Raw genomic sequence first — 27,949 nt, 5'->3', positions numbered from 1 at the left:
TTTAAATGAAAATATTCCTATGAGTGATACTATGAATGAAGAACATGTGCCTGATACGTCACCGAGTGGTGTTTTTGAACTAACCACACCCTCAGCCGTAGACACTCCTCCACCTAATCAACAGGCTCTGTTGGGTCATGCGAGTGCAAATGTTTCAGGAGCTAGACCCAAGATGATAACCAGTGGCATTGAACATTTTTTACCCTACCCGATGAGAATACATGCAGCGTCCAGAATGAGCTCCAACAGTCGAGGACGTCGGAAAAGGAAATTCTCAGACAGGAACTCGGAAACAAGACGCCAGACAAGGAATTGAACTGCCTAGCTTTTAATTTCTCAAGCTATGAGTTGACTCCTGCAGACATATTATTATTGAATAAGGGTTTATCCTTTATTCCATCCCAAGGTAGTGACTTGGGTGAATTGTTAACTGATTTAAGAATGTTTGGGTGCTCTGTAGCACTAAAATTGATGTTCAAAGATGATTGCCAGGCTGTCTCGAGTAGTATTAACAGGCTAAAACGCAAAAGCACTTTCATTCCCGGTTCACCGGTATGTGTAGAATGTTTTACTAAGATGTGTGAAAGGGATTTTTATGAATATTTCTCCACTCAAACACGCAGATGCTTGTACTTTAATTTAAATGCAGAAGAACAAGCATCTTTGCTTTTTCTTCGGAATAATATTGATCTATCCATTAAACTAGCGGATAAGGGTGGGGGATAGTGTTATTTAATATGTGTGATTATGATAAAGCCATGCTTGAGATGTTACAGGATACTAACACATACATTAACATTGACAATAAATATTTTAAAAATATTTTAAAACGCATCTATGATGGCTTGTATGACCTCCTTATGTGTAGACAGGTTAATCAGGAACTCTATGCTTATCTTTTAGTAGAGTCTCCTTTGATTCCTTATATTAAAGGGCTACCGAAAGTTCACAGGAACATTTTTCCACCCCCAATGCGCCCTATTGTGGCAGGAGGAGGCTGGGTAACAGAGACAATGTCTATCTATATTGAAACTAAGCTAGGACCCTTAGTGAGGGATATTCCTACTATTTTAAGAGATACCTATCAGCTATTAGAGGAATTAGATCATGTGTCTGAACAGTCCTTACCTACAAATTGTTTATTAGTTACTTTAGATGTGAAGAGCTTGTTCACTTCTATCCCTAATGAATATGGAATGGAAGCCATCAGGGATATTCTGAATGAAATTAACAGATTTAACAATGATGAGCAGTTGCTGATTTGTACACTGTGGATATTGTCTTATCGAATAATGTTTTTATGTTCAAAGACAATTTGTACCTACAGAAATGGGGTGTTGCTATGGGCAGCCCATGTGCGAATACTTATGCGAATCTTGTTGTATACTTTTGGGAGAAGGCATTTTTATTCAATAGTCATTATTGCTCACACGTACTCCTATACAGACATTTTGTGGATGACATCCTATTAATTTGGGATGGAGATACTATTATGTTAAATGATTTTGTGAGATATTTGGAATCAATGACAGATTTTTTTAAATTTACCATGACATGTTCCAATTTGAAGGTAGGTTTTTTAGATATAGTTATCTCCAAAAATGTGCCAGGATGTCTGTCCACTTCTTTGTATCGGAAGCCGTGTTGGAAAAATGCCTTATTACATTTCAGAAGTATACATCCTAGGTTTATGTTTTCCAACATTGTTGAAAGCCAATTTCATAGATTGAAGAGAATCTGTAGAGATACTGCAGATTTATATAAACAGATAGAATATATGGAGAAATTATTTTTAGAAAGAGGGTATAATAAACCTATGATAGATAGAGCGAAGGAAGCTGTCTTTATGAATACCAGTGACTTAGAGATGAAAATAAAACAGGTATTCATTGTAGTGGATTTAATAAGGGCACTAGGGTGACTTTCATTACCAGATACATGAATGACAATAAGAATATTATTAATATAATTAAAAGGAATTGGCATGTTCTTACAGATGATTCCACTATACTAAACATTGTAGATGAGTCTCCTAGATTCAGCTATAGGAATAGTAAGAATCTTAAGAGACTTTTATGCATAGATCATGGTTTTGACACTCAAAAGGAATTACATAAGGGTGAACAGAGCTTTGGGACATTTCCCTGTGGTCGTTGCAATATGTGTGATGTGATAACAGATATACAGTTGTTAGTCATCCTGTTCTAGACTATAGGTTTATACCTAAGTTTCATGCTACATGTGATGATAGTAATCTTATTTATCTTGCAACTTGTGTCCTATGTCCCTGTTTTTATGTAGGTATGACATCTAGGAGACTTAAAGATAGGATTTATAATCATATATATGATATTAGATGGTCTAATCAACAAAATGCAATTGCAGAACACATAGTTGCCAAAAAGAACCATTATTTTAAATTTAGAGTATTACAAATAGTAACTGCTAATAAAAGAGGAGGAGATAAAATGAATTACTTAGAATTGATAGAGCTATGTTGGATATTTAAATTACGTGCACATTTATATCCAGGTCTGAATAATTTTGTAAGTATCAAGCCAGTATTAGAAGCACGAACACATAAATTAATTTAGATTAATAAGATCATAGAATGTATATATTTCTCATTATTTTTGTTTATGAGATATACTTGCTATGTTCATGCTTATATATGCATAGAATGCATTTATTTATTTACATATACACATTATTGATAGATTTTATGCAGTGGTTCATATATGGCTGTAAATTTTCTATATACAGCCATGTATTTACTTTATATATTCTATACTAGTATATTTTTACACTTTTTCTTATTTTATATGTTATATATATTTTTATATATGCATTTTGTGATTAATGTATAGTCATACTTTATGTGATGAAATGTTTAGTCACATAGCTTTATGGCAGTTAAGCATACGCCTAGTTATAAGATGTGATGCAATAGTTGTTCTTTTGTTACTATAAATTCACTTTAAATTTATTCACTACCATTCAAGTGAAGTTGCATTCAGTGTATAATAGGATCATCTGCTAATTGATTGATTGCCCCAAGTGTTTCTGATGAAGGTGCTGATAAAATATATATATATATATATATATATATATATATATATATATGTGTGTGTGTGTGTGTGTGTGTGTGAAGCAGAATTAATTGTTTCCTGTAAGACCTGAAGAAGCGTGCCTTGTTAGCACGCGAAAGCGCTCATCTCTCTGTTTTAAGAAGAACAACATTTTAATTTTTATTATATTTATCATGGTGGTCCCCATCTTGTTTGTTTTATACATAAATGCAAACTTTACAAAGCCATTAAGATTTTTGCATTAGAAGTTACACAACTAACCTTGATGTGGTCTACAACCAGGACCACTAGACTGAGTCTTCTTTCTTTTTATCTAATGATCTGGTACTTGAAATTCATCAAAGACAGCTCAGTGCCTTGCTCCACTCTAAAAACACTCTGAACTTTAACAGCAGTGTCACGTACACAAAACAAAACAAAAATAAAATGTTGTAATGAAAATGTATCTTCTACAATCTTGCAAAATTAAAACAGTAACAATGCTTATGGGTAATTTATAATATTTCTAGGTGTGCCCCTATTAAAAATGGGGACAGTTGTTCTTTATTTTTCTAGCAATTTGGATATACTGTAACAAAAAAAAAAGAAAAAAATCATTACGAAAAGGAAAAGTTCTGTAATCCAGGTCTGATTATCCCATACTTTACTCGTTTCTCCTTGATTATATTGGCACATTTCATAAAGATTTCAGGGCATAAACATTTTCTAAGGAAATTAGAATCCTAACAATTGCTTTTCTTCACCTATTCATATTCTTAATGTGGTTAGGCATAGCACAAGTCTCAATCAAAAATAAAGGGACACAAATGGGAAGGAAATTGTACTGCTGTTTTTCTTTTATTGTGATATAAAGGTTGTGCAAGCACTTTAATGCTGTTATAAAACACGGCTTAATCTATTTCTTCAGTGCTATTCAAACTACCTTTATTTTTTTCTTTCAGTTTGGATCCAATTATTGTGAGCTCATCCAGACCTGATACGAAGTTAACAACTGTTCTGTTTACCAAAAATACAGACTGTGTTTTGATTGGTGACAGTGATGGACAAGTCAGTGTTTTTGAAATGAGGAACCTGCCAAAAGTTACTCAGGTAAACTAATAATGGCCACATTATGTTATGTGCTCTAATTTAAATAGGTGGGTATGACTAGTTGTTTACTCAGTAGTCTTCAGGATATTATCTCATGTACTAAATACATCACAGCTGAAGACAGTGGAACATCTTTTATACACTGCTTAGCACCTACAAAAATATTAGTGAAGAAGAATAGTTAGTTCCACTTTTAGCAGCTGGGAGTGAGCCTCCATGCTTCATTAACACCCCCCTCTGTGTCAAGTGGGCCATCTTTTTGTTATTTTATTTTATTTTACATTTGTTGACCGGGCTAGTCTAGCTGGATATATGTCCATTTTCAGTAGAGGCCCGGGGAGATAAGCTCCAAAATTAAAAATTCTAATGATACTAAATAAAATCCCATTAAAGAAAGTATGTAAAGTTATTCTTGTTTCATCAAAATAATTCAAGTGCATATACTTCATTTTGCAAGAAAACGTTTTTTATTGCTGTACCCAAACTTAAATATTTTCCTACCCCAGCTTATCATCTTAAGGTCACCGAATCCTGCTGCAGAGAGTTATCTGTCTGAGTCAGAGACTAACGAAGATATCCTATTCACATATCCCATTCAGAAACAGATTTTATGTTTCCTCAGTAAAGACTCTATATGATTCTGGAGACCATATAAAAAACGAACAATGAAAACTGAAAAAAATGCCTGAAATACAAATACCCTATATTATAAAGACTTGAAGTATACTGATATAGGAAAGGTCCCTGTCACTTTGAATTGTACACAGAGTTTTTGCTGGATTGGACACATTGAAAAACTCTATCTGTAATGTGTATACTAGTTTGGTTATCATTAGTATTGTACCTTCATTTTGTGTTAAATATAATGGCACATGTTAGTTATCATGGAATGTGGTACACTTCTACTAAGCAAACAAAACAACAGTTCCTATGCTCGCTAAATTCAGCTTTCTTTTTGCTGTGGATAGTGAAAGGGAAAGTAAAATGTCAGCTCCTTGTAACAGCTATTGCAGCTACCTTTGTTATTTCTTTTCCTTTTTTTTACTTCAATTTTATTTACATATTTTTTTAACCAATGCGAACTAAACTGTCACAGATTTTCTCACCATGCTTCACAGTGTCTTAATATGCTGCAGTGAAGTTATGGACTATGAAGTGCTGTCATTTTGGTGTGAGAATAATAAAATTAGGATGGGGTGGGGAGTAGTGGATGTAGAAAACTTGCTGCCTTTAAAATGCTTTCTCTCTATTTACATATTTTGATTATAATATGACAAACCACAGTTTATATATCTTTAAAAAATGTGCACTCAAGCTACTGTTTATGAGTTGTGATTGTTGAGCTGTTGTGATACAGTGTGAGTTTAGATGTGTTAAGGAAATGCAGTGGACTCTATATGTGTGCAGTACACACACAGACATACATATACAGGGATGTTTTTCGAATGTTCATTTTTACCAAACATCTGATCTGATGTTGTTAATTTTCTTTCCATTCATCACTGATGAGTTCGGTTCCGAGCCCTCGGAACCGAGTCGACCTTTTTACCAAGCTCGCACCAGCCAAAAAAACTCTCGAGCTAAGTCTCTACCTAGAATGCCCTTCTCCCTGTTACCTCAGATCTCTTTTGCCGCATAGCCGTAAAGCCACGTTTCAGCCGAGCTCTCAGCTAAGTGGAACTTTATTTGATATCTGTGTGAAAAATTTTTGATATCTTCATATTTTATTGAGCGAATAGTATTTCTGGTGTTTTTTCTTTTATCTAACCTTGTTTTTTCCCTCTCTACTCTACTCTACCTGTTGTTACCATTGGTAATCTTTCAAGTACCATTGTTGGTATGGCCTTTCCTCCCTTACCATTGTGGTATTTCTTCAATACCATAGCTGGTGTTGTCTTTCCTGTTTAATCTATTACCTTTGGTTTATAGTAAGGTGTTTCTTTTCTCTTTACATACCACTGTATTACTGTATTTGTGACTTTTTTAAATGGTGTTTGACTTTGTTCTAGTTGGATTATACAGTTGGCCTGTGGTGTCTTTCTATCAAGATGTTGGATAAGAAGGGTACTTCAGGTTTTAAGCATCGTGCTTCATGTAATGGCAAGTTACCTAATAGTGATTCTCAGAATGACTGTGTATACTGTTTAGGAGTACCCCACCTTTCGGTGCAGCTTCCGTGTGATATTTGTCAGAGTTTCAGCCAATGCACTCTTAATGAGCGCAAAAATAAACCAATTCTGAAAGGGTTACTCAAGTCTCCCTTCTCAGAGGCCATTTCTGCGATGGAGGTCTCAACCCCTCCTACTAAAGACAAAATGAGATCCCACTCGGTTCCCTCCTCAATGTCAGGTGATCAGGGGAAGCCTGGGAAATCAAAGGTCCCAAAGTTGTCTTCGGAGCATAAATCTACCTCTATGGCTACATCTTCCTCAGCACCGAGCATCTCAAAACCTTCGATACCAGTGCCAGTTTCAGCACCGGTCCTGCCTCCAGCACTGATCATAGACCTTACTACTCCTATTTCAACTTTGGCACCTGTGGCCACTTCGGCTCAGGGCACACATTTGAATACTTCATTAGTTTTCATTTTGGAACCGACTGTTTTGGCTCCGAGTGCCACTTCGGCATCAAAGGCTGTACCTACTTCACTGGATTTGACCCCTTTACTAATGGTCTTGAAACTAGAGACTTCAGTACCAGCAGACCTTGCACCATGGACCTGATACTCCCCTTCTATAGATTCATTTCTAGGCCAAGCATATAGCCCTTTCATTGAACATCCTGACTCCCCATCCGGTGTATCCACTAGATCCACCAGGAGCCTGTCAGAACATGACATGGTCATCTTGTGGACAAACCTGTTGTTAGCCAGGGTGATCCCCACTCTTTCTAAGACCCATCCACCTGCAAGACTTGGGTTGACTTATCCACAGACTTCATCTTACACTCCTCCTTCAACCATCAAGGTTCCAAAGCCTTCTGCTCCGACATCCATCTTGGAACCCATCACCTCGGCACCTACAGTTCATCTCACTCTGGCTCTGAGTTTGCCCCTTTGGTCTTTGGTTCCTGCTGAACTGATCCTTCCTCAGTCTGGGGATTGGGGGATGGGTGCTTTGGCCTGGGGCGCACAGCTGTCTTTCTCCTCGGTTCCATCCTTCGGTGCTGATAGCCACGTCCGCACTGATCTTGCTTGAGGCTCCACCCGTGGGGGCGGGTTCGTCGGAGCGTGGTGTGACCCTGGTCCTGAGGTTGTCTTTCTCAGTTCTGGGCTCCCATCCCTCTTTGGGCAGACCTGCCTTCCCTGAGATGGAGAGGGCTCTTGCTTCTGGTAGCACTCCTTTGATGTCGGAACCCCAGTCGCCTCCTGAGCTGCAGCTGTCACAGACCACCCCCGGGACACCAGGCAGAGAAGCCGCAGGACACCCCTGTTCAGGGTACCCGCTTTTCCGAATCCTCCTCAGAGACTCCCACTGAGGAACCCCCTCGAAAGAGGAAGCACATGGACTCACTCAAGCACCCAAGGAGTCCTTAACTGAAGACATGGACTGCGATGATGGTGAAGGATCCCTGTGGTAACCTCCTGATGATGTCTCCTTTGGAGACATCCTGGAAATGTTAAAGCAGAGAGGTAACTGGAAGCCCTCCAATCCTTTGTCTGAGGAGTTTGTGTTCCTGCAGGCTATCTGCGCCCAGCCTTCTACTTCGTGGGTGACACCACTTGCCGATGAGCTCGTCCAGTTCATTGTGCAGCACACTTGGAAGAACCCTGATTCCACTGAGGCAATCCCTTAGAGACCAGACAGGATTCTTTCCCCTCCCAAGGAGAACCCCGTTGGTCTAAAGGGTTAACAGTTGATGCTGTGGTGGTGGCGGTGACCATGAAAAAGGACTTGGCTGAGGAAAGTTCCACTGTCCACCCACCCAACAGGGAGTCCCAGTCGGTGGACAGACTTGGGAAGCATGTTTTTGTATCAGGGACCTTTGCTATACGGTCCCTGAATTATTTGGCACATTTCACGAGACTCCAGTGGGACTTGATCTCCGAACTCTCTGAGACACTCGCAGGACAGATGTTCTTCATCTCACATTGCTGCAGTCCTTACACTTGGGTAGTCCGCTGTCCTCGGTCGGCCCGAATATCAAAGTATAAGGCTGACGTCGGTCAAGGCGCATTTGACTGACATCAGGACGTCAGGGTACAAATGCGCATGACCAACGTCATATCCTCAGTCTTTTTTGCCGCATGGTCCGATGCAGAAGCAGTATTGCAAGTGCCGGTTGGCGTTCTGAAATTTTTCGTTGTCGGAGTTTCAGACCGAGTCAAAGTTGGCTAAGTACCCCGTTGGGGAATATTTTAGTTTTTTCTTGCCTCAGTGGTTTACCGGATGTCAGAAAAAGTGAATAATTGTATTTCTTGTGGGAAACAGATACCGCATAGAGACTATCATACTTTGTGTATTCCTTGTTTAGGGCCTGAGCACGACGTTGTTGGGTGTCGCTCTTGTGCTAGATTTAACAAGCACACTATAAAGAGGAGATTAGATTGTGCCAGGTTAGTCTTTGGGAAGCGGTGCAATTATAAAATGCCGTCGGATGCTCTGACGCCCGCTTCTTCGAAGAAGCGCAAGGACAAAGCAGTGAAGCCTAGGCTAGAAGAACCGTCCGTACCGGACGCCGGTTCTTTAGAGGTGTCGGTGGAGCCGGTGGTTCCACCGGAGGTTTCTTTGGGATCCCAGGGAGAGACCTTGTTATTGCAGGATGTGGCCTCTCAGGAGGTAGGCCAGGGTGATGGGGCTTCTCAGGTTACTATACTCCCCTCCCTGCCTAGGGTGGTTAGGCCCTCTCCTTCTGTTTCTAAGGCTTCTCCTAGAGGCAGGCAAGGTTTAGCTTCAGTTGGTGTCACCCCTAGTTCTTCTGGAACTGTGCCCAAGAAGCATATGCTTAAAATGGCAGAAGATTTGATTACTCTGATTAGGGTTCTTTGCCCCCTCCTGATAAGAGACCTAGGGTGGAGCCTGAGCTAGGGAGTTTTGAGCAGGCTTCGGATGTTTCAGAGTCTTCGGCTGAAGACTTGCAGGAGTACTCTCCTTATTCTGATTCTGATGTGGATGATTCTACTCCTTCTGCTTCCCCTCCTGAGGATTTTTCTTTTCAGAAACTCTTCATTCCATGAGGGAGCATTTTAAGTGGGAAGGTCAGGACTTCTCTGATTCCAGGAAAAGGCTTAGGGAATTTTTGTTTTTACCCCAGCATAGGCCTTTGGCTATACCTCCTGTTTTGGATGTAGTGGAAGATGTTTTTGCAGAGGCTTCTCTTAATCCTGATTCTCTACCTCCTGCTCCTGTTAAACCGGATAGGTATTACAGGGTGCCTGAAGCTCATAAGTATCTTTTTAAGAGTCCTAGGGCAGACCCAGAAACTGTTAGCAAGGGGCCTAAAGGTGTTAAGGCTTCTGTTGTCAAGAATCCGGTTCCTGCAGATAAAGAAGCCAGGGCCTTGGATAGATGGGGAAAGAAAGTTTATACTTCTTCCACTCTAGCTATGAGGGCTTTGAATTGCCAGTTTCACATGTTAAAATACCAAAACTATCTCCTTTCACAGTTGAAGTCTAAGGTTGATGCTCTGGCGGAAGGTATTGATTGTAAAGAGTTACAAGATTTAGTACATGTTTCTGAACAGGTGGGTAAGCATTCTTTGCAATGTGGTTTTGATGCTATACAGGCCTCGTCTAGGGTGGCTGCCACTGGGTCAGTTCTTCGCAGGCATGCCTGGCTGAGGGATCAAAATTTATCTGACCATGTTAAAACAAGGATTTTGGATGCTCCTTTACAATCTGATGTGTTGTTTGGTTCTCCTGTTGAGGCAGTTTTAAAGAAAATGGAAGACAAGGCTAAGTCTATGCAGACTGTTAAAGATTTTTTGCAGGTTCAGCCTCCAAAGTTTAGTAGAAATTGGCCTGCTAAAGGGTGGACGTATCCTTCTTATGATTCCCAGTCTAGGGGTAGATCTAGACGTGGTAGGGGCAGAGCTCAGGGCTCTTTCAGGCCTAGAACAGGGAGTTCTCCTGCACAGTCTTCAGGTGAGGGCAGGGGTCAGTCCTTTCGTAAACAGACCCAATGACCTACCTTTTCGGCTGCCAGAGCCCTCTCATCTGGCAGCACCTTTGGGAGGAAGGTTGGCACTTTTCAAAGAAAATTGGAGTTTAATTACCCAAGACAGATGGGTATTGGATATCATACACCAAGGTTACAGGTTTTATTTCCATACCTTGCCTCCTTTCAGAGGCATGCCAGACGTTCCTCCTCAACAAAGAATAGAGGCTCACAAGCAAATTTCTCTGTTACTTCAACTAGGGGCCATACAGCCGGTCCCTATGCCAGAAGTGGGCCTAGGATTTTATTCTCGCCTGTTCCTAGTACCAAAGAAGGGGAACACGTGGAGACCAATTTTGGATTTATCTATCCTCAACACTTATCTGGACATTCCCAAGTTCAAAATGTTGACGTTACAACAACTTTTACCTCTGCTGGGCAAAGATCATTGGATGGTAACTTTGGATCTCAAGGAGGCTTACCTTCATGTTCCTATCAGACTAAGTTGCAGGAAGTATCTGCGTTTTCGAGCTGGGACTTCTCACTATCAGTTCTCTGCATTGCCCTTTGGCTTATCTACTGTGCCCAGAGTATTCACGAAAGTTCTGGCTCCAGTGATAGCTTTCTTCAGGCTAAAAGGAATACAGATCTATCCTTATTTGGACGACTGCCTGATTCTGGCTCAAGGAAGGGAAGAGCTTCTTCATCATTTGGAGTATGTGATAGCAGTGCTAAGATGCCTGGGGTATTCTGTGAACGAAATAAAGTCCAGTCTAGTACCCTCTCAGGACATGTGCTTTCTGGGTGTAAGACTGAATACAGCATCCCAGATGGCCTTTTTAACCCCGGACAAACAAAAGAGTCTTTCCCTTTACTTCCATCAATTATCTCATCAGTCCGGGCTGACTGCAAGGACAGTCCTTCAAGCCTTAGGGTTCATGGCATCTTGTATTCTGGTGCTTCCCAATGCCAAACTGTATATGAGGAAGCTGCAATGGTATCTCAAAAATGTATGGACACAGCACTGCCAGGATCTGGACACTGTCATTCAAATAATACCTTGCATTCAAAAGGAATTTTTGTGGTGGGCTCAGGAATGTCACCTAAACAAGGGACTCTCTGTGACCCGGCCAGAGGCGAGTCAGATTTTAACGACAGATGCCTCAGACAAAGCTTGGGAGCTCATCTAAATGGAAAGTGGATACAAGACAAGTGGCCTGCCAGACTACAACATCTACATATCAACCTGAAGGAGATGTTAGCAGTCCAGTTTGCATTAATAGCTTTCAAGGATTTACTTCTTCCAGGGCAGGTGTTGATTCTAACAGACAACACAACTGTCATGTGGTACATCAACAAGCAAGGGGAACATTCTTATCCTCTATGCAGGCAAGCAATGATTTTGTGGGAGACTGCTCTCAGTTTACAGCTCAATCTTCAGGCAAGGTTTCTGCCAGGAGCACAGAACTCCTTAGCAGATGTGTTGAGCAGACGAATTATGGATCCCCACGAGTGGAAATTGGATCCTCATGTATTTCAGAAATTGACAGTGTCATGGGGAACTCCAGACATAGATCTGTTCGCTTCTCCACTAAACCATCAGCTGCCAAAGTTTTGCACGAAAAGGTTTCATCCCACAGCTTGGAAAGTGGATGCTCTTTCTTTCAATTGGAGCAATCTTCATGTGTATGCCTTTCCACCTCTGCCTCTCCTCCCAAAGGTACTTCTAAAGGTCAGACAGGACAAGCCAAGGATGATTTTAATAGCTCCAGATTGGCCTCGACAGCACTGGTACCCATTACTGAGAAGTCTGGTATGGAAGCCTCCATGGCCTTTGCCTTCGATTCCACACCTGTTGTCCCAGGAGGACAGTCATTTGCTCAATGTCAAACTTCACTCTCTTCACCTAACAGCCTGGCATATTCTGTTTTGAACCATAGAGGGTCTCAACTTCCACAACAAGTTTTGAATGTGATTTTGGAAGCTAGAAGGCCTAGTACAAGGAAAGTGTACGCAGATAAATGGAAGAGATTTTTATTTTGGAGTGCAGCAAAGGATTTTGATGTTTCTGAGCCTAATTTAAGTGTGGCTCTTCAATATCTTACTGAGTTACTGGACAAAGGTTTGTCCTTCTCTTCTATTAAGGTTCATGCTGCAGCAATTTCAGCTCACTATGACTGTGACCCGCCATTGTTTTCTCATCCTTTGTTCAAGCAATTTCTTAGAGGGGCAAAGAATATAAGACCCCCACGAAGAGCTCCTACTCCTGCTTGGGATCTCAATTTTGTGTTGGAGAAACTCACTCTACAACCTTTTGAGCCTGCAGCTACTACTGAGTTGAAATATTTATCATGGAAGACTGCTTTTTTGTTGGCCATTACCTCTGCAAGAAGGGTATCTGAATTACAGGCCCTTATGGCGGTTGAGCCTTTCTTAATTTTCCATAAGGATAGGGTATCTTTACGTACTAATCCTTCCTTTATGCCTAAAGTGGTTTCTAGTGTGGCTTTAAACCAAACTATTCATTTGCCCACTTTTATGCAAATCCCCAAAATAAAGGGGAAAAGATTTTGCACACTTTAGATGTACACAGGCAGTTGCGATATTATTTGGACAGAACTAAAGGGTTCAGGCAGTCTCAGCAGTTATTTGTTTCTTTTGCTTTGAGTTCTCAGGGCAAGCCTGTGTCAAAACAAACTATTTCTAAGTGGATTGGGTTTTGCATTGCTTTCTGTTATTCCCATCATGGCAAGGAGATTCCAGCTGGGATTAGGCCTCATTCCACTAGGGCTACTGCCACTTCGACAGCTTTTTTGAGGGGAGTGGCAACCAAGGATATTTTGGAGGCAGCTACTTGGAGTTCAGTGCATACTTTCTCTAGGCATTATCACCTACCACTTTACTCTAAATCCAGGGCTGGTTTTGCCACTGCTGTTTTGCAGGGCATTTTGGCAGCTCCTGCTTCCTTATAGTTTGACCATCCTCCCTTACCTCTGCTTTGGGATTCTACCCAAGTGTAAGGACTGCAGCAATGTGAGATGAAGAACATAGTACAGTTTTGTACCTACCATAAATGTAGATGTTCGAAGATCCACATTGCTGCAGTCCAATTTACCCTCCCTCCTTCCCCTCTGTAGTTAGAGGTGGTTGTGTGGGTTGGGTTGTAAATATTGTGTATATTGTATATATTGTACATATAATTAGTGCACGGGTGGTTGGTTGTTTGTTTGCTGTCTTTTGGTTTTGACCTTTATTTTTAGGGTCTTCTGACATCTGGGGCAAGAAAAGACTGAGGATATGATGTCGGTCATGCGCATTTGTACCCTGACGTCCTGATGTCAGTCAAATGCGCCTTGACCGACGTCAGCCTTATACTTTGATATTCGGGCCGACCGAGGACAGCGGACTACCCAAGTGTAAGGACTGCAGCAATGTGGATCTTCGAACATCTACATTTATGGTAGGTACAAAACTGTACTTTGTCTGATGAGGTCCGGGACAAAGTGGTTTCACAGCTCGCAACCCTGGAATCAATATCCAACTCATCCATGAGGTTGCTGTCACATGCGACCAAAGGAGTGGCTAGAACAGCGGGTCTGGGCATTGTCATGAGGCATCATGCCTGGATGCACATCTGTGACCTTGCGGATCCTTTTAAGTCTTCCTTTCGGAATGCTCCCATTGAAGCTTCATCCCTTTTTGGTTCCAAAGTAAAGGACACACTAGCCATGTGCGAGCAAGATGGAAAGACCCTGTCTGCCATAGGCCTACAGTTTTCCAACCCTCAATATACCGTCTGCAGGAATCAGGGGAGTGGAAAAATGTTGCACAAAAAATCTCAGGGTCCTTTCCATGCCACATGTGGTGATGATACCCCCAGGGTCAGAGGGGTTAACAATTCCACAAGATGCCCCTATAGAGGCAGAGGGGGTCCTCATAACCAAGACTCCAGGGATTCCTTTTCTAGACAGCCTTACCAGCGCTCCTGAGGAGCAGCCCGATTGCTTACTTCTGGAAGCAGTCGGGGGTCATTTCTGTCTGCACCAAGCTGCCTGGCAATCTATCACCATTGATCATTGGGTGCAGAGCATCATTACCAGAGGTTACACCATTCCCCTTTCTTGTCAACCAAACCTTCCAAGGAAACTTCCCAATGTTCCACCCAGTCAAAGGGAAGAAGCAGCTTCAGAGATTATAGTTGTCTCAAAAAAAGAGTCATCCAACCAGTCCCACCAGACCAGCGTGGATCTGGATTTTACTCAAGATTCTTTTTGGTGCCAAAAAAGACAGGAGACGAGACCCATTTTGGATCTCAGCAGCTTAAACAAGTCTGTCACCCAAACCAAATTCCGGATGGTCATGCTTCAGTCCATTCTTCCCTTTTTTGAGAAGGCAATGGATGTGCTCAATAGATCTCTGGGGTGCATATTAGCACATCAAGATGGACAAATGCTCCAGGAGTCAGCTAAACTTCCGGCTAGGAGCCAGTCATTACCAATTTCTTGCCCTGCTGCTTGGTCTCTCTCACGAAATGCATACTCTCTCTAACAAAAGTCTCAGCAAGGGAAGTTCTTCAGGCTGTAGGCTGTATGGCAGCTTCAATCCCAAAAATGCCTCTAGCAAAGCTGCATATCTGAACCCTGCAATGGTTCCTTCTTTGTCAATGGTTCCCAAACTATCACCCCCTCAGTTACCAGATTTGTATAACCAAGTCCTGCAAACAAGACCTCATTTGGTGAATGAGGCCAGACGTAGAACTTTGGATTTGTCCATTTCAATCCCCTCAGCCCACAGCCATTGTGATCACGGATGTTTCCCTGATCGGGTGGGTGGGGCCATTTCCAGGGAAAGACTGTCCAAGGCACATGGTCCACCTCAGAGGCCCACCTGCATATCAATGTTCTGGAACTGAGAGCTGTGCTGTTAGGGTTGCAGGCCTTTCATTCAGCTCTCCCTTCCGGGACAATTGCAATTCAGTCAGACAATATGTCACTGGTCTGGTATATCAACAAGCAAGGAGGAACACAGTTCTACCCACTATGTTGAGAAGCCATGTGAATTTGGCAGTGAGTGATAGCTTCCAACCGATTTCTGATAGCAACGCATAACCCGGGGAGTTCCAGTGTGATTGTGGACAAACTAAGCAGATGCATCCTCATGCCTCATGAGTGGTCTCTCAACCCTGAGGTGGTGACAGAAATCTTCAGCCACTGGGGCCAGCCTTGCTGCGATCTTTTCCCCTCCCCATTGAACAACAAGTGCAGCAGCTATTTTGCTCTATTTCCCCTGGAAGGGGAGTCACTGAGGGACATTCTAATTCATGATTGGCCCACAGGTCTTCTTTACACTTATCCTTCCATCCCCTGATTCCTCAATTTCTAAAGAAAGCTCTTCGGCTGAGATGTAAGGTGATCCTCGTAGCCCTGTTCTGGCCTCGAAAAGTTTGGTTCCCCTTCTTTCGGCCTTACCTAGTATACCCGCCGTGGATTCTGGACCCTCTACCAGATCTGATTACTCACCCAAATTGGTCCAGTCTCAAGCTGACAGCTTGGTTTCTCCACTTTCACTAGTCACCAGGCAAGCTAATATCTCCTCAGCTGTTCAAGACATCATTCTGGCCACTCATAAACTATTCACCAGAAGACTATATCAGGATAAATGGAAAAGGTTCTCCATCTGGTCCAAGGATAACATGCTAGACCCGTATTTGGCTCCAGTAACTGCAGTTTTTTTTGATAATGGAGGCTCTGCCTCTACCGTAAGAGTACATCTAGTGGCAATTTCCAATTTCCACAATGGTATAGATGGCACCCCTCTTATCTCTTTACACCAATGCAACACCTTCCTCAAAGGGACCTCTCATATCAGGCCTCCTGTCAGACAGCCTGTGGAACCATGGAACCTCACTCTAGTCCTTCAATCTTTGACTCAAAAACCTTTTGAACTTACAGTGAAGTGTGACCTAAAGTTTTTGTCTTGGAAATCCTTGTTCTTGGTAGCCATCACATCTGCCAGAAGAATCTCGGAGCTGCAGGCATTGTGTATCAAAAGGTCTTATCTGGTATTTCTTGAAGACAGAGTATCACTTCGGATGAATCCATCCTTCCTTCCCAAAGTTGTTTCTGAATTCTTCATAAACCAGACCATTGATTTATCAGTGTTTTTTTCTGTATTTTGCCAATAGAGGAGAGTACTGCCTTCACTCTTTAGACGTACATAGCCTTCACTCTTTAGACGTACATAGACAACTGAGAATTTACCTAGACAGGACCAAACCTATCCATAAATCGGAACAGCTTTTCATCTCTTTTTATGGACCCAAAATGGGAGAGGCTTTTTCTAAGGTTATATTATCAAAATGGCTAAGGGACTGCATACATTTCATCTACTCCCTCAGTAATGAGCATATGCCAAAAGTTAAAGCTCACTCCACTAGATCTATGGCAACATCTGTAGCTTTCCATTCCAGGGCTTCCATGGATGACATCTGTGCAGCAGCTACTTGGCTAAGCCTCATACCTTTATCAATCATTACAAATTGGACTTTGTCTCTAGAGGGAGAGCTGCATTTGGCTCAGTGGTACTCAGGAATGTTCTTCCATAAGGGCTGCCCATGGATCTCAAGGTAGCTTGGGATTCTGTCCCATCAGTGATGAATGGAAAGAAGATTAATAACATCAGATAAAGAAGTTATGTCTTACCATAACGTTCAATCTGTGTTGTTCATCTTCATTCATTCATCACTTCCCACCCTCCGTCCCCCTCCAAAGGCTCCTGGGGGATGCTTTGGGTCTAATTGGTGCCCCTAGGGTATTTGCGCAGAAGTGGCCTCAGCTTTACTTCCCTTTCTCTAGCAAACTTGATCTGAGGTAACAGGGAGAAGAGCATTCTGGGTAGAGACTTATCTTGAGAGTTTGGCTGGTGTGAGCTTGGTAAAAAGGCTGACTTGATTCCGAGGGCTTAGAACTGAACCCATCAGTGATGAATGAAAGAAGATGAACAACACAGATGGAATGTTGTGGTAAGACATAACTTCTTTTTTTCCAAATGTCTGTGTTGTTGAAAGAGCTAAGTGAGTTTGTATTTGGGGTGAGAGTGCGTTTGCATGTGTTTCTGGGTTAGTATTAGAGAATGGGCTAGGTAAGATGACAGATTTCTGGTTAGTGTTAGGATTAGGGCTAGCTAAGGAGATGGAATTGGTGTTATATGTATGTGTATCTATGTTTGTATGTATTGTGTGTCCGAGCTGATTTGTGTATTTGTAGTGATATTGAAAGGGTTTTCCTAAGCGGGTTGTAGGGGATAGGTCAGGGTTAGGGTTAGCACTTATTACTATGATGGTGCTGGCGGAGCAGCAGCTGCATCTTCTAGAGCTACTGCTGCTGGGTCTATGTAAGAAGATAGTCTTGGTTAAGTTTGCAGTCTTTGCCTGAATATGTGAAGACCAAGTTATTGGATGTTGCTTTGGGCAGAGAAAATCTTTTTGGTCCATCAGCTGCTGAAATCTTCAAAAACCTTTAAGAAAAGGGAAAAATTATGATGGAGTTCAAGCAGATTTTGTAACACCTGCCCCTAAATGTCAAAGAATCTATCCCTCTAAGGCTTTTTCATTCTTTTGCAATCTCAACAAAAAGGCAAAAAATTCTCTAAAAAAGAAGTGCCAAGAAAAGTCCAAATCAGATTTCAAAGGATGAAAAGGTTCCTTTCAAGATAAACCAAACAACTTGTGACTGTCAGCTACCCCCCATCTGCCTTTGGTCCCCTTGTTCTTTCAAACAAGCTTTCTCATCTTTTCCTTTATGGAGACAAATACATTTAGACGAATGGATTTTCACCATTATAAAGAAATGCTACAAATTAATGTGGCTAATACATCAAACCCGTTCTGGAATTCTTTATGTGCTCCAGGCTGGGAACTCCTGTTTTTGCCTATTCTGTAAGAACTATTTCAGTGGAGAACTGTAGTATTGACTCCCATCACCAAACATGTGCTTCAATAGTCTTCATAGTTCCAAGAAAAGAAGGCATGTGAAGGCCCATTATTGATTTATCAGCCTTCAACACTTTCCTGTCTTTGCTAAAATTCAAGATGCTGTCTCTGCAAACTCCTTTGCTAATGATCCTTCCACAAGCTTTCCTTCTGACCCCTGAACCTCAAAGATGCCTGCCTGCATGTCCCCTTTCATCCAGATCACAGAAAATTCTTAACATTATTTGCCTTACAATTTTATTTCTAGTTTTCTGCTTTACCCTTTGGTCTTTTTACAGCTCTGAATTTTTATTGAATGCCTAGACTCTCTCATAGCATTTTGCAAGCTCCACGGTATCCATACGTCTCCTCACTTAGATAATTTTCTTGTTCAGGCCCCTTCAAGAGACAGGCTTCTTCAGGATCTCATATTACAATGGATGCTTTTCTTTGCTTGACATTTTCTCTAACCTTGAAAAAAATATGTCCTCCTGCCCTTTCAGGACCTGTTTTGCTAGGTTGCCACCGGAACACTGTCCTCATAATGGCATTTCTTCCTCAAGATAAACAAATTTTGACTTCTTATTTCCAGTCTTTCCTTCTAGTAGAATTGACCTCTGCAAGAGTGATTTTGAGAGCCATGGGGTACATGACTTCAACTATACAAATGTTACCTTTTACCTGACTCCATATATTTGTGCTACCTCAAGACAGTTTGGGCACAGCACTTCCACCCCTTGAACATTTGAGCTCCTTTCTTGCTGTTTATGAAGAAGGAATTTTTTGGTGGATTATCCAACTATCACTCATTTTAGGAGTGCCCTTTCTGGCCCCATCTCCCTACCAGGAAGTCTCCACGGATGCTTCAGACCTGGATTGAAGGTCAGGTTTAAGGAACATAAAAGTCCAAGGTATTTGGTCAAGATATGGCAGGAACTACCACATAAATGTCAGGGAAATGAAAGCTCCAATTCTGGCTTTGCAATCTCTGGATTACCTTTGGTCTCTAGGAATGTTTTGAATACTCATAGACTATACCACTGTAATGTGGTACTGCATCAGACAAGGAGAAACAAAATCTTATCTCTGCAGACTTGAAATGACAGCCAGGGAGTTAGATATTCAGCAAATCATCTCCTTTAGGCAGTTAATATTCCTTCAGAGAAGAATTCTGTGGTGGATTACCTGATTAGATGCAAGGCAGACCCTCATGAATGGATGTTCAACTGAGAGGTCTTTCTTTAGATTACCCATCACTGGAAAACTTCTCAGATAAATTGTTTTGCCTCCACTTTGAACAAGCAGCTCAAACAGTTCTGCTCCAGAGTCCTATGACCTGAGTCTTGGAGAATGGATGCTATGTCAATCTCTTGGAAAGGGGAAATTCCTTTATGTCTTCCTTACCTTCCCCTGATTCCAAAGGATTTCTTGAAAATCAAGAAAAATAACCCAAACACACTAGTGGTGACACCTTTTTGGTGCAGACAGTAATTGTTCTCCCTTCTTTTTCATCTGACCAAGGCAATCACCAGAAATTACACCACAGGACGGACTTATTGAGACAATGGAAAGACTCTTTCTCTTTTATACAGACATACAAACCATAAATCTAACAATTTGTTTAATAGGATTTTAATACCACTCAGGCTTTTATTTTCAGATGATGTGCTTCAGGTATTACACCAGATTGGAAAACCTGCAAAAATTTGGAGCCTCCCCAATAAGGGACCCTTATCAAGTGGGTATTCCTTCTATTTTTCGTATCTTTGTGAGATGCTAAACACAGGACTGACATATTCTTCTGTTAAAGTACATTTGAAAGACATATATGCCTGTTTTCCTATGGATTCACATCTTTCTGCACGCTTTAAGGGCAAACAGTTTTTAAAAGGCGTCCCTCAAATTAGGCCATGAAGGAAACCCATTCCACCTCCTTCAGACCTGAATTATGTTCTATAGAGGTTAGCTTCCCTTTTGAACCATCCTTTTCCACTTCTCTAAAGTTCTACACGTGGAAAACTGTTTTGCTTGTGTCCCTTATCTCAAGAGAGTTTCTGAGCTAGCAGAAGCCTTATGGCTTCTCCTCCTTTTTCAGTTTTTCACAAGTACAGGGTATCCCTGTGGACTAAGCTTTCTTTTATGTCTAAAGTTGTCAATGAAATGTCCTTGAACCAGTCTATTAATTTGCATACTTTCTTCTCTGATCCACAGAACAGAGGACAAAGAATTATGCATTTGCTGGTGGGAATTTATAGACAGCTTAGATTCTAAACTAAGACTGTTAGAAAATCAGAACAGCTATTCATCTTTTATCACAGCAAAAAGCTGGGTTGCCGTGTTTTCAAACAGACTATCTCCACATGGATTCCTTTGACTATCTCTTTCTGTTACCCCTTTTATGGCAAGTCACTTCCAGACCATATCAAAGCTTATTCTTTTAGGACTGTTGCCTCTTCTAGTGTCTTTTTTCAGGTGTCTGTGTCATAAGATCGAAAGATGAAATATCTAAAATTCAAAATATCAAAAACATTTTTAATGCAGGGGGCAAGCCTCCCTGCATCCCTATACCTGTTGCTGATTATGTATTCCAACTCCCAGATTACACATCAGTGGAGAAGGGGCAAATTCCCATATTTGATATTTTGAGTTTTAGATATTTTGTTTTTCAGTCTTTTGAACTTTAGATCTTATGGCAAAGCCCCCTTTTTTCAGAAATCTGGATTAAAAATAAAATAGAAGCAGCTCCTTGGTCTTCCATTCATGTCTTTGCTAATCACTCTAAAATACATGCTGTATCACGGGGCAGAAGTGGTTTTGCCAGGCCCATTCTTCAGGTGATGCTGGACTGCAGTTCCATGCCTCAGTTCCCCTCCAAAGCAATTTAAAGCTTTGGGCTTTGGGAATCTACCCATATGTAAGAATACTGCAATAGTTATCATATATAGGACATTGTGCCACTCTGTGAGAAATTATCTAACAGTAGAAGTCTAAATTGATCATTGTTGTAGTATCTCCACCCTTCCTCATTTCCCCCTTTTTTTGGCCAAAGTGGATCTCTCTGTCTTTCCTTCTCCCCCTTTCTCTGCTGACATGAATCCTGTTCCTTTTACCTTTTGCCTCTTTTTTCTCTGCTTGAGTCAAGAAAGTTCTGAGGAACTTTGGAGTCATATTTCCCTTTTCTATCAGCATGCACACTCATGCCTGGGCCATGAGGCTGACATATGGCATGACAGCAAGGTGCTCAAACTTTGGCATACTAGCTGGATATACAGTACCCTTGGCAGGATATTCCAGTATTTAATCACTTTTGCAATAGTGATCAATTTGGACATCTACTATTATGTTTTTTCATAAGCAGCTGTACTTTTCCTGGACTATTTCATAAGGTCTGGCTGCTTTGCATTGTGCTATACCAGGAGTATCAGAATATATGAATCATTACATATTTAATTCAAACTTAGCTAACGTGTTGATTAAAGTGCATGATTCAACAATATCTGTTTGTCTTCTGCCTTTATCATAAATGACAATTCAACCAACTAGAAAGGGTAATTCTTAAAGGAGTTATTCATTTATGATAATCATATGTCTTATGACTGGGATATGAGCTTTAAGATGAAGAAACTTATTTTACCACCTTTTGAACTAACATACAATGGAGATAAGGCATTTTTCTTGAAATAACTTTTTCTAGTTATTCTTATAGCTGGTAAAATTATTTCAGAGTTCAAAGACATCGTGTGCAACTTCTTACTTGGTATTCTGTAATGAAATGGCTTTAGTGAAGGCAAATCCATTCTTTACACTAAATGTTGTATCACTAGGGATTCTCATTCCAGCTATTCAACTGCCAATCTTTTGCTCAAGCTACCACAATGCAGGAAAATATCTCTTGCACTTGCTATATGGGCAGAGGAAGCTAAGAACAACAAAGAAATTCAGAAAAAAAATCACTGTTTTCTGTTTCTTTCTAGAAAGTGAAAGAAATCTTAGTAATCAGTAAGCAGATTGTGTTTAAATGTCATTATCTTTTATCGTGACAAGTACAGTAAACCCCTACAATAAGAACACATTCTACTGTGACAGCAGTAGCAACAGTAACATATTTCAGAACTATTTCTGCACAAGATATCTTAGAAACCGTTGCATCTATAATCTATACCTTCCCAAAACTTAGCAACATGGAAGCACAGTTCAGAAGTGGTACTTATTTAGAATATTTGACATGGAGGCAGATCATTTAACTGATCACCTCTGATGGGTATTTAAATACTGCTTGTGAACCTATGTAAAAGTTATGATCTGTTTTTTCATTGACCAGTTGTGTGTGTAGTACTTACTGTAAAAATAGATTGCTGAGGACAGTTTCCTGTAGTAGTAAATCTGCTCTTCCTCCTCTACATAACAATGCTGTACATAGTTTCATAATAACTGTTCTCATAGGTTTTTCATGGTCACATTTTTGTTTTATCACTATAGTGAGCTTTTTACGTGAAGGACATGGCTTACTACAACTGCATTTCTTGACAAGGACAAAAGGGATTCAATCAACTGAAGATGGCTCCCAGCAATGCTAACTGTATATGAGTGCTTTATGAATTGACAAAGGTTCCATGAAATGCTTTAGCAAGAACAGCATAGAGCTTCACTGAAAAATTAACACATCTGATAAACACTTTAGACAGTAAGGAAGAACACATAAAGAAAGTAAACACAAATATTATAATATACTGCTACAGCGATCTGTCCTGAAAGATCTGTTATGGCAAATACCATGTATACAATTTTATAGTATTTATCACCACTCTAACTATTATCAACACTTTATACCACATCACCAATCATCATAATTAGGTAGAATTCATAATAAAAAAAATGCGAGTTCATATACTATAACACACCAAAAATACACACAGACTCTACTAAAACTGTTCCACATTAACCTGACCTCTACAAATGGAATCTGTGAAAACTGTGGTAAAAAATATCTAAATTAAATTGTGAAAAATAAAATAAAACACAAATTTTAACCAGCCATTTATAAATGGTATTACTGGCAAAATGTAATAAACTGTAAATGGACCCCAATACAGTAAAGCCAACTAAACTACAGCTAATAGAAAGTAATAAAATATTCACTTTATAAACTAAATATTAGCACAAGATTAACAAAAGACAATAAAAAAGTTTAAAAGTTAAGTTACAACAGAACTTCAGTAGATAGCCACTCACAAGACAACCCATTCATAAAAATATTTGTAACCTATATAAAGTTCTGTTCAACATACAAACTACATGGCTACTGCATCCGATTCAAATGACTGGAAAATGTTATCTAAACTAATGAAATTCAGAAAACCCCAAATAAATAGAGTACGATGAAATGATTGGAAAAATGCTATCTAAATGTATGTGGCAGCCTGATTTGTGTGATAAATTAAATATTGGCTCCATAACTTGTGATACTTTGATTGTCTCACATCTAACAGAAACTGGCAAGCATCCTTACTGGTGACCCAGCAAGATGGTATGGCTGAAAAGTGTGATTTAATTATTTTGATTACTGGCATTCAAGGTTGAGTATAAAGTGTGCCTAGTTATACTTTGCTGTTACTTCTTTAATTTTTGTAGTAATCTTTGTGGACAAATGAATTCAGTATCCAGCATTACATCAAACAGTATGCATTTTACTAACAGGAATAATAACACTTGAACAGCTAGACTGACATTCAGCAGACTGTGTCTAACATACAGCTGTGGTACCTAGGAAATCCTTTCTTAGATAAATGTTTCACAACTTCATATGAATGAACATTTTTAAAGAAAAGATTGAGGATTTACAAAGTGGCCAGCGTTACAGGAAATTATATGTGTAGTGTTATAAATGAGGTTTGGGAACAAACCAATTTGACTAGAGACACTTTAAGTGGTTAGTTTGTTAGAAAATGAGTAGATAAAAGGGTTCTAAATAGGGGGGGGGTTGTTAGGGTTGAGTGGGAAGTGGAAAGAGTTTAGAGAGAGTAGTGGGCATGGTAGGATCAAATTTAGATGGATGAGTGCTGTGGAGGAAGTGAGGTAAATGTAAGGAGGGGCTAAGGGGATTTTTGTGAGTGTAGCTGAGTTGAGAGATCAGATTTAGGTGTGAACTGCCTGCCCTCCTTCCTTCTTTTTATGGCATTGAGGCTTTTGATTATTTCTTATGTGTATTAGTCAGTTAAGCGGAGAAGAGGGGCAGGCTTGCCTTTGTTCTGTTTCCCCTCTGGTGTTGGGCATTGGATTCAAGGAGGAAGTGAGTGGTGGTACGCTGTTTTGATAAGTGAGGCTAACCAAGTGGTTGAGGCAACGCTGCTTATTTCGGGGGCAGGGTGAGTGGGATATGATGCCCTGGTAAATTATTACTTGGATGTTCATGCTGTGATTAATACATTTAAGAATGTTGTTAAATGAAGTTGTGATTAAGAAGGTTTAATAAAGGTTGTCATATGCCATTTTGGTGTGTGAATTATTTGAAGGGGATAGGGAAAATGTAATTTGAATAGAATTTTATACTATATCCAGTGAAAGACAAAATTTATTAAGGTGTTTTTGGCTTAAGAGATACCATTTTAGACTAGAAGAGTATATAATGCCCTTTATCAGGTCACTCACTACGGGTATTACAAAAAGAAACATGCTTTGGCTTCCAAACTACATCAGTCCATTTTCTGGGACTGAATCCATTGAGGCAATGTATGTTTTTACCTATAAACCTATTAAACTATTTAATGAAATTGTCTTTTGTAACCCTCAGAGGTGCTGCTGACAAACAATATATTTAGTGAAATGAAACCACGGGCAGTTTTAAAACATTTTCTGGAACCTTTGGTTGTAACTTCATGACCAACCAGGACACCATCTTAATGTGCAGAACTCCATTATCTTTCTTCAAGGAGAACTTCTGAAGCAGTATAACAAGTGGGTTTGCCCTTACCTTTCACTTTCCTGATGCTGAGCAATTGCTTCATGAGGAAGTTATGCTTCCATAGCATACAGCAGCAGCATTAGTTTTGACATCAGTGTCTTTCATCAGAACAAACTCTGCAAGCACATTTTTCCTGTGGTAGTATCATTTCTTACTACTTCAAACCCACTAACTGCTACACCTGTATCACATGATAATTAGTTCAATTTGGTCAATTTTTCTTAAATTTCTTTCTGGTCACATAAGTATCAAACAGTTATAATCATTGTTCATTTATAATTATATATATTCTTCTTCTTCTTTCGGCTTTTCCCGGTTAGGGGTTGCCACAGTGGAACTCCGGTCCGCTAATGATTTGCAGTAGATTTTTTTACGGGTGCTGAGGTGCCAGCTCGATGCCCAACCTTCAGCGAAGGCACGTTCATTATACGCAGGTAGCAAAATGTCTGTCTACTTGCCTTGGCTTACAGGGGTAGTGTAATCCTCCCGAAAATTCTCCCATATCTGTAAATATCAGCTTGAAGGCAGTAAATGACATTAGGAATGTCAAGTACTGAGTAAAGTAAAGAGTATTGTAAAAGCTATTATAAAAGGCTATCATTCAAATGCCTTTGGTACTGTGCACTAAAATAGAAATTGTTGCTCAGGAAGACTAAGGAACAATAGTCTCAGTAGGCAAGATTGTGTAAGACATCCAATGGAAAATTACCCTTTCTGCCTACAGAACACTCCTAAGTTACTGTCTATTCAAAGAAGAAAAGTTTATTACAACCAGATACATTTAAGGGATCTGATACATAAGTCTTCACTTTGTGTAAGTTTACAAAACTCTCACAGGAAATATTAGTCCTCAGAGTAACCTGTAATGTTGATGAAGGTTGTGACAATAGGAGTTACTGCCAGCCATGCCAGGGAGAAGTTGGACAGTGGATGTAAGACATGTGCCAGCACAGCTAGCTGGAATTGTATAAATGATTATATGTCATTTGTATATCAAGCTGATTTGTACAGATGCTTGTGCTGAAAATGTATTTGTGAGCCTTGCTTGTGTTAATTGTGTTAAAATGTATCAACAGTGCACCCTGCTGAGAGGAAGAGAGATGCACATGTATTATGGTATCAGAATTAAATGTGTATATTTTAATAGAGGACACTAGCACAGCACTGGTTAACCAGCTGGCTTATTTAAGAAAAATAAGGGAAATGTAAATAAGCTGTTAAATCATTGAATGGTACCCCACAGTGCTGAGTAGGCTCAGAGACGATAGGTCAGGGAGCAGCCATTATCTGTTAGCTTTTGCAAAGAAGGAGGGGAAATGTTGTAAATGTTTCTGGCTCCTAGGCATTGCCATAAAAGCTCTAAATGTATATTGTAGCAGTCAAGTAAAGTCCTGTCTGATTCTAAGATGGTCGCCAGCTAGGAAGCACACTTCTCAGTCAGCTCCTGATAAAAATCTGCAATCTAACCTAATCAGGGCATCAGCACTCCAGCTTAGGGTTACCACCTGTCCCACTTTGTGAGGGACAGTACCTCTTTGGGCAGTTGTGTCCTGACAAAAAAATATTAAAAATGGCAAATCAAATGTCCTGAGATTGTAGGACATAATTATGCCCTATACTGTATGTAATAGTTGCATAAAACAGTTATTCTGTATCTAAAATACCTAAATGTTATAAGAAATAGAATAGGCAACTAAAATGCTATAAGAATAAGCTATTATTTATGCAAAAAAGTTAAGTTCTATCCTTTGTACTGACTGTGGGTATGTGTCAGCCTGTAAAATATGATGTTTATTCCAAAAATGTCCCACTTTGGCCATTTGAAAAGGTGGCAACCCTACTCCAGCTAACTCATCAAAAAACAGATAATACTATTATGTAATAGATATTGAATCATCTCTGCTGCAAATTTTATAATAATAAAAAAAGAATTTATATTTATCTGCAAGAGCAACGTGCTGATCTGGGTTTCTTTCAGGCAGTACAGGCCTCGACAGCAATTCACAGGAAGTTACACAAAGAAATAAGCTTTCGATAAATATTGAACTATGGATTCAAAAACAAGATTTTCTCAAATAACCACGCCTGAGAAAGACAAAGAAAGACAGAGAAAGACAAAAAACTGTTAATCAGCAACCTGACTTGCAAAAACAAACTGCCAAAATGAAATCAGAACAACCCCTTTTTATGGAAGAGCTCAAGGCAGCTTTAACACCATTTTCTACAAAATTAAGTACCTTTGGAAGTAATCTTGATCAAATACTAACCAGACTGGAGAAAAATGAAGCAAAAGCTGTGAAAAATGAAATAAAAATAGAAGATATCCAGAGAAGAACTAAATCCTCAGAAAAAACAATGTTTGAAATCCAACCTGCACCTGTCGCCCTTGGGATTCCGGATACTGGCTAAGGCTCTTGCCACCCCTATAGTGCCTTTTTTAGGCAGGGTTCAAATGACAAATTCACCACTGTAACAGGTACAAGCAAGCAAAATCAGTGGGTAATGCTGCTCAATGCTAGAAGTCTAAACCTCAAAATGCACTCACTCGAGGCACTCCTTAAAATGGAGAACATTGACATCTCTGCAGTGACAGAGACCTGGTTCAAGGCTCCAGAGAGCACCCCTGCATTACCAGGCTATAATTCATACCACACCTTTCAGCCACCTAACCTGGACGGAAACACTAATGGCGAAGGTGTTTCCATATTTATTAAGGATATCCACACCTCCAGGCTAGTTGCTCAGC

General features: G+C 40.2%; 1 protein-coding gene across 1 annotated transcript in view; it reads left to right on the top strand.

Annotated features, from left to right (window-relative positions):
• The window catches only part of DNAI4 (dynein axonemal intermediate chain 4), a 1,182,639-nt gene that overhangs the window by 1,086,947 nt on the left and 67,743 nt on the right, over nt 1-27,949 (top strand). Inside the window, exon 16 of the mRNA XM_044085587.1 lies at nt 4,031-4,178. Coding sequence (XP_043941522.1) covers nt 4,031-4,178 — 148 coding nt within the window. The remainder of the gene's footprint in view (nt 1-4,030; nt 4,179-27,949) is intronic.

Source organism: Protopterus annectens, chromosome 10.part0 (assembly GCF_019279795.1).
Source record: "Protopterus annectens isolate FY-2018-M chromosome 10.part0, PAN1.0, whole genome shotgun sequence".
NCBI classification, from domain to species: Eukaryota; Metazoa; Chordata; order Ceratodontiformes; family Protopteridae; genus Protopterus; species Protopterus annectens.
Note: the sequence above shows the minus strand (reverse complement) of the source record. Positions and strands in the feature narration are given on the sequence as shown.